Source organism: Wyeomyia smithii, chromosome 3 (genome assembly GCF_029784165.1).
Source record: "Wyeomyia smithii strain HCP4-BCI-WySm-NY-G18 chromosome 3, ASM2978416v1, whole genome shotgun sequence".
NCBI classification, from domain to species: domain Eukaryota; kingdom Metazoa; phylum Arthropoda; class Insecta; order Diptera; family Culicidae; genus Wyeomyia; species Wyeomyia smithii.
In genome coordinates this window covers 83,508,306-83,521,844 of record NC_073696.1, presented here as the reverse complement: position 1 = coordinate 83,521,844, position 13,539 = coordinate 83,508,306, and the positions used below count along the sequence as shown (strand labels likewise).

General features: G+C 38.5%; 1 protein-coding gene across 1 annotated transcript in view; it reads left to right on the top strand.

Moving 5' to 3' along the window:
• Positions 1-13,539, top strand: part of LOC129731933 (netrin receptor unc-5-like) — a 333,354-nt gene that overhangs the window by 156,877 nt on the left and 162,938 nt on the right. Inside the window, exons 4-5 of the mRNA XM_055692326.1 lie at positions 11,101-11,300; positions 11,900-11,978. Coding sequence (XP_055548301.1) covers positions 11,101-11,300; positions 11,900-11,978 — 279 coding nt within the window. The remainder of the gene's footprint in view (positions 1-11,100; positions 11,301-11,899; positions 11,979-13,539) is intronic.

Below are 13,539 nucleotides of genomic sequence, written 5' to 3'. Positions count from 1 at the left end.
TAAGGTGCCCTGTCCAAAATGAAACCATCGCAAATCAATTTGTTGACCAATTTTACATAAGAAATGTTAAATTTAAGGTATCCAGCCCAGCGGCTTTTAATTAGTGGGAATTTGGATTCATTTTTGCCAGTGTGCGTTGGTCGAAAACTGACATCGCCAACCCGCGTTGCCGGTGCTATTAATGTTTTGACTGGCTGTCGTGTGTGCCAAAAAGAGAAGCACACATTTTCATTTGTCAAGTCTCTATATGTGATCTTGTGTAGGTGTGAAGAGATTCGTTTGCCTTCGCCATGTCAATGACAGCAGCCTGCAACCGTTGGGAACGGTCGGCGGCAAAAATAGAAAAGATTCTATTTTTTGCAACAACAACAAGCGACGATCGACCGCTGTGTTCTGATTGGTCGAAAAAGAACGGAACGGTAGCGGTTGACCGCTGCAACGGTTAGTCTGATACAGGCTTAACGCTTCGCTGGAAGATGACGAGCAAAAATCTGTCTTTCCGTCTGTCATGTCTGGCCCAGTACTAGGGGCTCCTTGATTCGGTGTCCCGTGGCATTTGCACTCGTTGCTCCACTTCTATACAAGCCTGATCACGAGCATGATCGGGTACTCCGGTAATTTAATATAAGCTGTTGAAACCGAACGGAATCAACACTGGGCAACGGTATCGACTCGGTATGCGAGAAGACCGAGCACTGCACGAAAAACGACTCCCACCTGGACTATATTTTTCGTAAATTTCTAATTAACTAGGGTATGCGCTCCCATATTCATCTCAGTACCTATATTCATCTCATCACGCCTTTTTGATCAATTTATCGTCAATTTTTTCCATATTTTCATCGTAAAACTTTTAGCCATTTGAAAAAATCGAAAAGCAAATAGATATACCTTCAAAAATTTGTAGAAATTTGAAGATAAATTGGACAAATGAGAGAAATAAGATGAATATAGGTGCACGAAGCTGTTGAGATTAATAATGGAGCGATTACCCTATTTCCCCAGTTAGTACATTTTTCAATCGTCAGCTCCACATTTACTGCTTGAAATATGTATCAGTTATGTTTAAAATTTATTTGAATTTTAATTACTTACAATTTGACTAAGTCCAAGTAAATCCAATCTCAAGATTAGTTGTTTGAAACACAGAATTCTAGAATTATTCGGTTCTAGATTAGATGATAGATCTAATAATATAACAGTTTTGTATCGAATTCGTTTCAACTATCTTTGATCATTATCGTTCAATTTAACATGATAGTATATATAAATAATATATAGATTGTTGGTCCATTTTGTTAGGAAAATTGCCGTATAGATTCAAAAACAAATAAATTTGTAATTCATACTGATCATAAGTATCAGAGGCTTCTTTTGATCATATCGACCACAAAATAACTCTTAAAAAGTTAAAAAATTTAATTTTCAGCTCGCCTCTGAAAACAGAAAACATTTATCCCAGGAATTTATTAACCATTCTGGTGTACCCCAAGGCAGTAATCTCGGGCCAATCCTGCTTATTTATTTCTGCAACTATGCTACAAACATAATCACCGGAAGTTGCAAGCTCGTGTATGCTGGTGATTTCAAAATATACACCAAAGTGACAAGTTTGGTTAATTACGGTATTCTACAGTATCGTCTAACCCAATTTGCTACGAATGACCCTTAGTGTCGAAAAGTCTCTGTCAATCTTGTTTCATCATAAGTCGAGCCGCGAAGCCTACCGCATCAATTACACGTTGGTTGTAAGTTAGAGCGTGTGGAAATCGTGAAAGATCATGGCGTTCATCTTGACTCTGAACTATCCTACGGTATAACTTTTCGCTTAAAATTAAGACTGTACCATTATTTTATTAGTCCTTAACAGGATTTGTTATGTGATAGAACTTTGTTTTGTATGTCGTATATGTTAGAAGTAAGGTAGTTAAAAAGAAATGAGGGTTTTTATGCCAAACTGTTGGCTTTTCCCCTTCACCTATTTCATGTAAACTTTAAATTCAGATGGAAATAAGAAATTATTATGAATATTACCACAAGATTAAATAGTAATTATTCTTTAAAACTCAAAACGGCATCCTTCAATACGAAGTAAACCGATTCACACCAGCCTACGGTCTCTCCGTTAAACAAAGTCCTCCTCAGTGTGCAATTCACGCACTATTTATTCCCATTACGCTTCGAGAAACAATAGGTCTGTTGTAGGATCGCGTTTTATGATTTTCCAGTTTTTTTTCTCTGTTTCGTCTGTTCTCTCACCAGCCAGACAATGGCACTGGCCTTTCACTACAACCCGCACGGTTGAGTACCTTCCAACTGATGGCAGAAAGGATGAGGCAATCGGAGCAATGTAACACAATACAAAGCTCCGGATCATGCTCGTTTCCTATTGTTTCGGGATTTTATTGGCTGCCAACAGCAGCAAGCAGGTTCTCCTGATTGTCACGAACAGCCGATTCGGCGACTTTTTCATTACGATGGATATCAAATGGATGCTTTTAGAGAATTGATTTCCGCCGGTAATATTCGAGCTATTATTAACCGGTTGTCGAGTTGAAAAAAGAACCGTCTCGTTTGCCTGTCCGCAGTCACTAATTAGAAACAGATTTGTTTTTCTCAGCTCTATAGTCATAATCAAGCGAAAATTTATGACCACACAAACAACAATATTGAAGCGACAGTCGTTAAGCATTCTTCTTGAGGAGAACATATTTTTTGGCGTTCGCACAGCCGCCTTTTTCTACGAGGACATGATAATTTTTTTCCACAACCCAAAGGAAAGATCGAAAAGAAAAATCGCAGTGCCGTACTGTTCAGATCGAAATTTATTTGGGTTACCATTTGAATGGAAGCTCCTCCCTCGCCCAGAACGACGTGGGAATGTATTAATAGAGTGAAATGATTTACGGTGGCCATAAAAGAACTGTTTGTAAAATATATCAACACAAGTGTCGAGCCGGCCTGGTTGTCTGTTCCACGAAGACGATAAATTATGTTTGCATTATTGTGCTCCGGGCTGGGCTTGACATGACCGACAGAACTACGGGATTGTTACGTCTTCGAACCATCCAGTTGCAATGTTATGAAGGATATTGAATAATATTTACGTGTACAAACCAGTATCTGGAATGTGATGACACCTCATGAGGGATGTTTCTGCGGCGGGAGACTATCAAGATGTTAAAATGTTCAATTACATTCTACACCCACGTTTGATTTGCCTTGATGTTGTTTTTGATGAATAGATACTTTTAATATGTGGTTTTTGCTTTTCACTTAGCTCGGAGATCTCTTATAAATATTTGTAACTAACAAGCTTGCACAAATCATATCACACTTCAAACCCGGAGGTCGAAATAAGTGTAATTAATCATCCTTTCAGCAACCAGCCTCAGATCATCAACCGGTGATCAGGGGTTATTTATTTCGCCATATTCTCGCCAATCTAGTCACGTTCAGTTCATACATCACGGCGCGGTTTGGTGCTGCCGCTTTATCTCTATCGATACATCTACGGCTCGTTTATAATATGTTAATGCTAATATGCTAGTGCAGGCATAATACGGAATCACTTGCCCGCTCGGTTGGCGCGCTGATGGCGTTACATTTCTTGTACCCGACCGATTATTACTGCGGGGGGACTTGCGCGACAAAATTACATTGTTGTTGCCGATGACAATGTTTAATGCTATTTCCTTGTCGGTTCCGTTGCCAACTTTGGGTCCAACGACGCCACACTAGGTAACCTGGCGAGTGGGTGTGGATTGCAGGCTAGCGACGGGCCTGTGCTCAAGCTGTCACCAACAAAGTTGTACTGACCGGCTGGGCTGGTCGCCAGCCAACTTCCTCGAAACGCCGCCGCCAGATCAGACCGGAAAACGCACCGAGAATATTGATCAGTTAGGTCTAGGCGCCATCGGACATTTCACGTTGTTAGGCGGCAAAGTTCATTTCGCTGCAATCAATCGTCGATCTGCCTCTTCAAAGGTGTTTTCCGAGCATTTGGATTTGATTTGATTACTTCGGATGTAGTTAAATTCCTTCAAATTTTTCGACGTAGATTTTTCCATTAAGTAAACATTGAATTTTTGTGATTTATAATTTATTGTAAGCATTCCAAAAACATTCAACAGTGGTAAAATTCGTTGGAACGTACAGAATTAGAATATATAATAATTTAATAATTATTATATAATAATTTAAAACCACTTCATACCTAGAATATGCAGTACTGGACATAATTTCAACTCTCCCAGCTGGTCTCGAGGTACGATGCTGGCCTAACAAGCCAGTCGTCGTAGGTTCGAGTCTCGGCTCGGGAGAGACTGTTAGTGTCAGTAGGATCGTAGCACTAGCCTCGCAATTGTCCTGTACACTTAACAGTTAGCTGCGAAGTCTGTGTATAATAAACAGCAGGTCGAGTTCCGATACGGAATGTAGCACCAAGGCTTTACTTTGCTTTGCTTTGGACATCATTTTTCCAAGTCCAGAAATTTCATGCAGAAAAGACATCCCATTTTTTTATCCATGATACAAACCGTATTTTGCAATTTTGAGTCTGAGAGCTTATCGTTTGATATTTTTGAATTGCAATGATGAATATGCAGTAGTAGTTTTTTCATAAACAACGAACATCTTGGCATAAAAGAAACATCTGTGTAAAGTTTTAAATAAATCAGAATTGGTTGGTCCGGGTTGATTTGCGAACATGCGTGTTATGCATAGACATAAAAGCCGCTAAATGACAAACACCAGTCACAAAACAATAGCGTGAAATGCATCAAATGCAAGAAAGTTAAATTTAATTTGTTGTTAATTGTTTAAAGTGTGAATGTTTTTTTTTTCAAAAAAAAAAAAAGGAATTCGATCAAATGTTGGGTTGGATTTTAAACTGTAATAACTTTTTAACCACATAATAGACTGCACTTATCTATATGTCGTTAACTAGATAAAATGTCAAAAAATTCTATGGTGCGATGCTCGTGCAATCGCGAACTCGCTTTCTATTTCCAGATTGTAGCGGTAACAGATGTTATAATACCAATTCAATTTAATCTCGTTACAGTAAAACGAATTTTGAATACTAATATCTCGATTGACATATGAAGTATTATGCACAGTATTATCGGATTTGAAAAATATCGCACTCTTGCGCATCTTCAACGGATCTAATTCACAGTTTCAATTTGATAAAAATAATATCACCTTGTCCCGCCTTTTTTCGCTGTTACACCATTCTCTCAATTTTGTGAAACGCAAAGACATTCATTCCGCATTATTAATGTCCGAAGGAATGACTAATTTCGAATTGGCATCCAGCAAAACCGAAATAGATAGCAGCAGTGCTGCACTCTCAGTCACACAACAATATATCGTACTGTTGTGTGCCTCATTTTTGAAAACTATCATTACCATTGGTCATGGTCTTTATCAGGATATATAACTTAGGAGTTTGATGAATAATAACACAGAGGCGAAAAAATAGTTTCTTTAGAAAATTCTAACTTTCAACCATTCCTATAAACTTTGGTGCCCCTACCCATTGTCAAAACGTGCCTACTTACGTCAAAGTGTCGCATAGTAATTGCTCGCCGGGTTCATCGCTTTGATTCTATGTTTAAGAGAAAACTCATTAAAGTCATTGAAAAAATGTTGGTGGTTAGGGGCACCAAAATTCACAGGAATGGTTAAAGAGCAACAATTTTCCATTTTTTTCCAGTTTTAACTTAAGTGTCAAACCTGTGTTGACCAGTGTAATTTGTGTAGTCCTACGTCAAACCTGCTTTTATGAACAGAGGTCTTAACTTTTAATACCTATTTTGTAATTTTTAGAGGGTTTTCAACTCAAAATCAGAATGATTTTGTGCAAAGCCACGACTACAAAGTTGACGTAGAGCTACGTAGAGCTGTTTATTATATAGACCGTTCCGATAATTATAAATACACTTACGATCAACCGTCATTTCAAATAACGTGCAGTATTAAACCAAATGTTGGCTGCGTCTTGTTGTTTATATCCGAAAGAAACAGATGCTGTCATTTTTTCTAACATTTAGTGTGTAATTTTGAAAATGCGTGGCCTTTCTCACGAGAAAAGAAAGCGAATTGTGCACAAATAGGGCACCGTGGGTGGTCTTTCTATAATAAAATTAGCCAGAGAAGAAGGTATAAGTGTCGGAGCAGTTCAAACCGCATTGCGGAAGTATTGTGAAGAGTGCACATTTACTGATGCCCCAAGACGTGGTAGAAAACCCGGGCCTGTTGATCCCACAACGGACAAAAAGGTTAAGGGATACTACAAGCGGCATCCTTCAGTATCAGTACGAGATGTGGCGAGAAAGCTTGGAACCTCGGCGAGTAACGTTATGCGTGCCAAGGGAAGAATGGGTCTGCAGACCCGTCGGAAGCAGAAGCAGTTAAAACGAAATCCAAAACAAGCTGAATCTGTGAAACCGAGAGCTCTGAAGCTTTATGACAAACTTCTGACCAAAAAAATGGGGTGTGTTATCAGGGATGACGAAACCTACATAAAACTGGACTATAAGACTCTGCCAGGACCGCAATTTTATACATCACCGAAGGGAAAGGATGTCCCTGGACCAATGAAAGCCATTTACACCGAAAAATTCGGCAAGAAGGTAATGGTTTGGCAGGCCATTGGTGAATGTGGGAAAATATCTCGTCCATTCATTACGAATGACACAATGAATGGTAAAATTTACGTGAAAGAGTGTTTGCAGAAAAGGTTGTTACCCATGGTTAAGCAGCATAACAATTCTCCAATCTTTTGGCCCGATCTTGCTTCCTGCCATTACTCTAAGGATGCACTAGGGTGGTATAAAACGAATAATATCACATGTGTCCCAAAGGAGATGAATCCTCCAAACTGCCCTGAAATTCGCCCTATTGAAACTTTTTGGGCTTTAACCAAGGCAAAGCTGAGGAAATATGTCAAACCAGCGGACAATGTTGAAAAATGTAAAAAAGATTGGCTTAAAGTTGTAAAAATGGTCGGAGAACACACTGTGTAAAAGCTTATGAGTAGTGTTAAGAGAAAAGTTAGAGAACTCGCGTATCCTACGAAAAATAATCCCAGCTTGAATTGAAACTGGAAAGAAAACACTTATTATCTATATTTCAGGATAGAATGACCCAAAAAATCCTGTATTTTTTGTTTTGTTCAAAAAAGAAGATGTATTTATAATTTTCGGAACAGTCTATATTACTTGCGTTGTTGCTTTTGAGAGTGATCGCATAAGGGGCCGTTCAATAATTACGTAAGTAAATATGGGGGGAGGGGGGTGTGCAATTTTCTTACGCTATCTTACAAGGAAGGGAGGGGGTGGATTGATTATCTTACGTAAGAAAAACATTGTTAGTGTAGCTGTTCAAATAATCATGTTCATAAAAGTGTGGACGGTAAAATTCCCGAAAAGAAAATTACGGAATTACTCGCATAAAGGACAGAGGAGGAAACGAAATACTGCGCTTGCTTCATAATGATAAAACTGAAATAAAAATCTATATATGCTGGCAGTAAAATCTTATTAGGGGGGAAGGGGAGTATCAAAAAATCTTACGATGTCTTGGTGGTAACTAGGTAATAACAGGTAATCTGAGAAAGTTATTCATGAGCATTTTAACAATCGGGTAATTTTCAGGCTCCAAAGTTTCAACGGTCAGAGTGCATGCAAATTAAAATAACAGTTCATTAAATATAATCTGCAATTTTAACCAAACAATGGTTGTCCTCAAAAGGACTGTTTGTTGTTCACTAATCAGACATGATGCTAATTGCACCTTTGTGCTACACCGACAGCGGAAATTCTGGTGAATTGGCGTATGGCGAAGGCATCTTATCATCTGTTCAATAGGATGGGAGAAAGGTCGTGCTAAGACATGGAGATGAAGTCGAATTTAAAACTATCTTCGTGGAAGAGTTCTAACATTTTGAATTCAGTGTAATGAATGAACGAGAAAATATTAACTCTTCAAATCAATTGTTCAATTTGTCATGAGAAAGACAATTTGTTGTTTAATTCAATATCGAATATGATGCTTATCGCATCATATTCGATATTGAATCAGCATATGATGCTGATCGCTACCCCCGACACACATAGGAGTAAATCAAGTAAAAACCTGATCAAAAGTCAAAAAAGCAAAAGTTTATTAACCACGTTCTGCATAGTCTTATTTTGAAGTGTGATACCTACTGAATCTTTTGACAGCTTATGGGCATCCAAAAGTATTGTTAACCTTTGTTACAGCTGGTTGAAATCGATAGAATTTTAGCTTTCTGTTGTTGCATTAGATGCTCCCGTACCGTTCACTTTTTTTCAAAACAATCAAGTGCAACGTAGTGATTTAACATCAAACCAACTATGGGGATTGTCAAAGTAGGTTAGTTCAATCAATTTGTAAGCTTCAAAGGCTTATAAGTAGTCTCGATATTGCCAGGGAACATTGTAGAAATCACCAAACATGCTGTAAATGAGATTTTTTATATGTCATATTTTATGAGGTAAGGTAAGTATCAATGAGTTTCAATGTAAACAGTCAATTGCAAATAAAAGCCTGTATGTTTATGGTCAAACTGGTGGTATCAGATCATCCGAACCAATCCGAACTCATGAGTTAAATCATTGTGAAAATCATCGAAAAATTTCAACTTTTCAGCTTCCGGCAGTGTTTTTGACTTAGTTACAAGAACATACCTCTGTTATGTAATGAATTAGTGTTCTGAGACATTCTCAACAGTTTGCTATTGAATTCGGATCCTTCGATTACGAGTTCTAGGCCAAAATCCAAGAAAAACGGTCAAACTTTTTCGTCCGAAGCAATGCAAATGTTGCGAGTGAAATGTTCGTACACGGACAATGATGATAATACTAGTGACTCTTCAGATTCTTCTGAAGGTTCAGATTGATTAATAATTAAAATAGTGTTAACCCCGAACCTCACTGATCTGAAATACAGTTATGTTTCATTCATAAAGGTTCAGTAGAGAACAAACTACCTTTCAATCCGAACTACATCATCAGAAAAGTAACAAATCACTCAAAGGTGGGTTATTCCATGAAGTTTTTAGTCTCAACTATTTATTATACTATATTTTCGATCCATGATACGTTTCCAGTCAAAAAAACCTTCAAAATAATTTTGATCAGGTTTGGTGTTCTAAGTGCTCCACTGTGCGACAGTGGGATTAAGAAGTTTTTCTGATAACACATTGGAAAGCGTATTTCACAGTGAAAATTGGACGGCTTACAGATTTTGATTGCCAGTTTGTGTGTTGTCAGAATACTGCAGCTTTTTATTGGAGGAAGTGCCAGCCGATGTACTCACTGCAGCATCAGTGCCGCTACCGTACAATAGCCGCTTTTAAAAGAGTTAGTACCGCTGCTGCCACTGAGGACTGCCCCAGTCGCAATTCACTAGTAAAATGATCGGTTTGAGCAGATACAGGCTCCTATATAGCCCAAAGAATGCATTCTCGATTAACTAGGTAAATAATTCTGTCGACTGTGCTAAGGAAAACCAACATTAGGTGACCAACCATACCGAAATCTGCGTTTCAACTTGAATGATCGAATAATCAAATTAAAATTTCTGCATCTGTGCGTATACATTAGCGAACCTATACATTAGAGAAATGACAAGACACTCACCGTTAAGGCAACTGTCAACATCAAAACGGGCGAGCTGTATTATTTAGCATTGCCGTTATCCGTTTTGATGTTGACAGTTGCCTTAACGGTGAGTGTCTTGTCATTTCTCTAATGTATAGGTTCGCTAGTATACATGGATACTTTTCCAATCGATTGCTGCAAGTACGAAAAAAAATTAATGGAAATCAACCGACATATTAGCATTTAAAATAAAACATATTTTTCCCTTTCAGGTTTCCAAATTTTCGTTTTCAAACTCAGAATGGTATTTTTTTTTAAACTCATTTTTTTTCGTAAAACCTACCAAAAAATTCCTGAGCCTTGATGAATCATGGAGAAATGAGAAAGAAAAAAGTTGAAATGTAAACAAAAATTAGAGCTAGAACGGTTTATTTCATTGGTATATTTTTGGCAAAGTTGTAGACAGTAAAAAACTACACCCTAAGACAAAAAATATTTATAGAACAAAAATATAATTATAAACTAGATATCCCAAAATCCCTTTTTTTAAAAATCCTAATTTTTCTACGAAAACTGTTACCTAAACGATAATAGTTGATTGGCTTGGAGAAATAAAAATTTTAAAAAAATATGTCGAATATAAGCAAAAGTTTTGGCTCTAAACATATTTTTATGTCAGTCAACTGGTCTCATAAATTCTTTCAGCTACCGGAAAGTTTAACTTTACAAGTTCTACAAAAAATGCAATATAAAAACATTTCAAAATATTGCTTTTGCAAATTTAAACTTCTTATTTTTTATTTCTTGAAGTTCAGAAAACTATCTAATTACACCCAAGAGGTTTTGACAAAGAATCAGATTCTTAAAGGACAGGGTTTGTTGCGGTATTTAATATATAACTATATTTTGGGTATTTTTCAACATTTTTTTTGTTTTACGGTGTACATTTTTTCTGATGGTCAAAAACAATTCTTACAACATTGTCGAAGACCCGGTATAATTGGCGTCGTTAAACAATCATTTATATTTGTGCCGTCAATCAAATAAACCGTTCTGGATACATTCCTGAATGTATTCCTGGAACGGGGATAATGAGTTCAAACCGACAATCAATGTCCGTTGCTTTTTCGTATTTGCGGTAACTGTTTCTATGTTGAAAGAAATAGTCAAAGGTTTTAATGCTTTATATCTCAAATCAAACAGTGGTCAAATAACGATTGCTTCTTATAATTATTCATTATGTCAAAACACTAAAACATCTTAGCTCTAATTATTGGCTATTGCAGCAAAGCTTACAGCTGTTATCAATAAAGCCTACCGGATAATGGGCCTCATTACACTTGTAGCTAAATAAATTTAATTTTGGACTATTACATCGTCATAACAGTAAAGTTAAATTGACTAGCAATACGCTCGAATCTGAACAACTCAACTAATCCCGGCTTCACGCTATTCTCCTCTATTCCAGACATTAAAAAGAACTTCATCCTTCCGACGACGCAATTGCGTGCTGAAGCGGGAGAAAAGTTGGAAATTAAATGCACTGCCCCGAAGGGCTATCCGAAGCCTCAAATCACGTGGTTGAAAAACAATTTTACTCTCGCCAGCAGTCCGCTGCTGTCCTTCACGTCCGAGGGCAGTATCACGATAAATGGTGTAAAACTACAGGTTTGTAACGTTCCTACCCTTTTCCTCGTTATCTTCATCTCTCGTACCAAACAACAACAACAATCCTCGTTCGGATCCATTTACTGTGCCGAAAACCTATTAATATTCAATATAACACGCACTCGCCCAGATCCGATCCAACCCCTTTGATTCCCACGTACCCTTGTGAAGGATGTCCATTAGTTTGAAAAGCCAATAGAACGCTAAAACTCCGTTTCGTTATTTTTTACTACATGAAAATTTGAGTCAGTACGCTATGAAATCGACATGCTCGCCGGCACCAAAGCTCCGATTGAGGATCACCCTAAATCACCTCCCACTCTGGACCCTATTGCCGCGGATCCTGGCAACACGAAACCATAATAAAACTTTATTTTATTATTTCAATTTCACCATCCACTGCTGCCGTGCTACTGCGAACTCCGAACGTTCCACGCTTGATGGCGTGTCCTAAAATAACAACTTTCCGGGATCTGCCGTGCAAATCTGGCCCGACTGCTGCTGCTGCTGTAACCGGACGTGGGACCAACGCCGGACAATTCGTGAATTCACTTTACTGCCGATGGTCATCCACCGGCCATGTACACACGTGCGAACAGGACATCGGAAACTATACTTGCGTCGCGGAGAACATCGCCGGAAAACGGACAGCAGAGCCGATCGAACTAATCGTTTACGGTAAGCTAAAATCGATAACCAAAAAACAAAAAAAAAAAACAGGACCCAAAATGGTAATGCACAGGAACATCTTTCGAAGAGGGACACCTGGGCTTTGGGATGGCCGAAAATGGGGTTCTGGCGGTGACGCCTGGTCGGTCGAGTGGTTTGGGGATAAAACAAAATTTTAAGTGCTGAGGATTTTCGAACAGGATCGCTGTTACGGCATTGCGTTTTCGCTGTGCTATGCAGGAAATTCATTTCAATTGCTGTCGCTTTGTGCCGACTTAGCGGTCGGTATTTTATCTCGCCGGACTTAGCCCGGTGAAGCATATGACAAAGTTCACATTATTCGATTGTATCGTATCGTTTGAGAAGTGTTCGATTGTATTGTGCATTTGATATGGAAACAACAATGTTTTAAAATGGTGATTCCTGCTGCAGGACAGGTATTATTTGTGTACATTTTAGATTACACAGATTTATACACTCGTTCAGCCCGCTTTAATCATTCAGTATGCAACAAATTCTCGTTCGTTCTATCCGGGGCATTGCCTGCCATAACCCAAATGAAATCGAGTGTGAAAATCATCGATAAGCTAGCATAAATTAACTTCGGTTCAGCTTGGCTCTCCTCGACTCAGTTCGGCCGCCCGGCATGATTCACGGCTGCCAAAGGTCATCTAAAGTTTAACAAATTCATCGACGTGGAAATTATTGCAAACATTTCTCACCTTTCCTCGCAGCATATCGAGAGTGGTCTGACATGTGAAGGGGAAGTTCCATATTATGCTACAGCCAAGCGATGCGGTAGTGAGGGTGGGAAATCTGTTCCACTCTTGCCCGACTGCAGAAACAGTCCCGGGAAGGATTGGCATTTTCGACTCACCTACAGACCGAACGAAACCAAGCGGCAGTTGAGAGATGTTCGAGTCGATAAATTTCTCGTATAACAATAAAATTGCATGCGAAACATAGGCGACAGGGTTTCCACACCTACAACAGTTGCTAGAACCTCTTGGAAGATGGTACAGGCACAAGCAGGTCCGAAGCGAGCCTGGAACGGTGATGATGAACTTGCAATAGACAACCGTGTGGATATGTGTCGAAGGAACGTTCATCACGCGTGGGCAAAGCCCCCGGGAAAGGTGGGAGGTTCGGTTTCAACCGGTGGGTTAGCTAATCGAAAAACAGATTTATGGCTAGAGGAAATTAATTCCAATATAGATGCGGACGATTGTAGGAAATGTGAAATTGGAAAGTGAACAAATCAAACAGTGTGGAAGATATTTCGACTTATGAAAGCTGAAATGCTCCAAGATATGCGGAATTTGTAAATTTTCGAATTATTTTTGTTAACCACATAGTATCATTAACAGAATGTGGAAAAATACTTTTTTATTTTGTAAATTGAGCATATCATAGACTGGAATTTTCGGTTTTGCAGTTTTTGTAAAAAACCTCAACTGAATTTTTTTTTCACATCCGACGTTTCGGCCGATGGTTTTGGCCTCTTTCATAGGATTTGAAATAGCATTGTTTTGTTTAGCGCGTTAGCTTTTTAGGCTGTTGTTATCGTTAT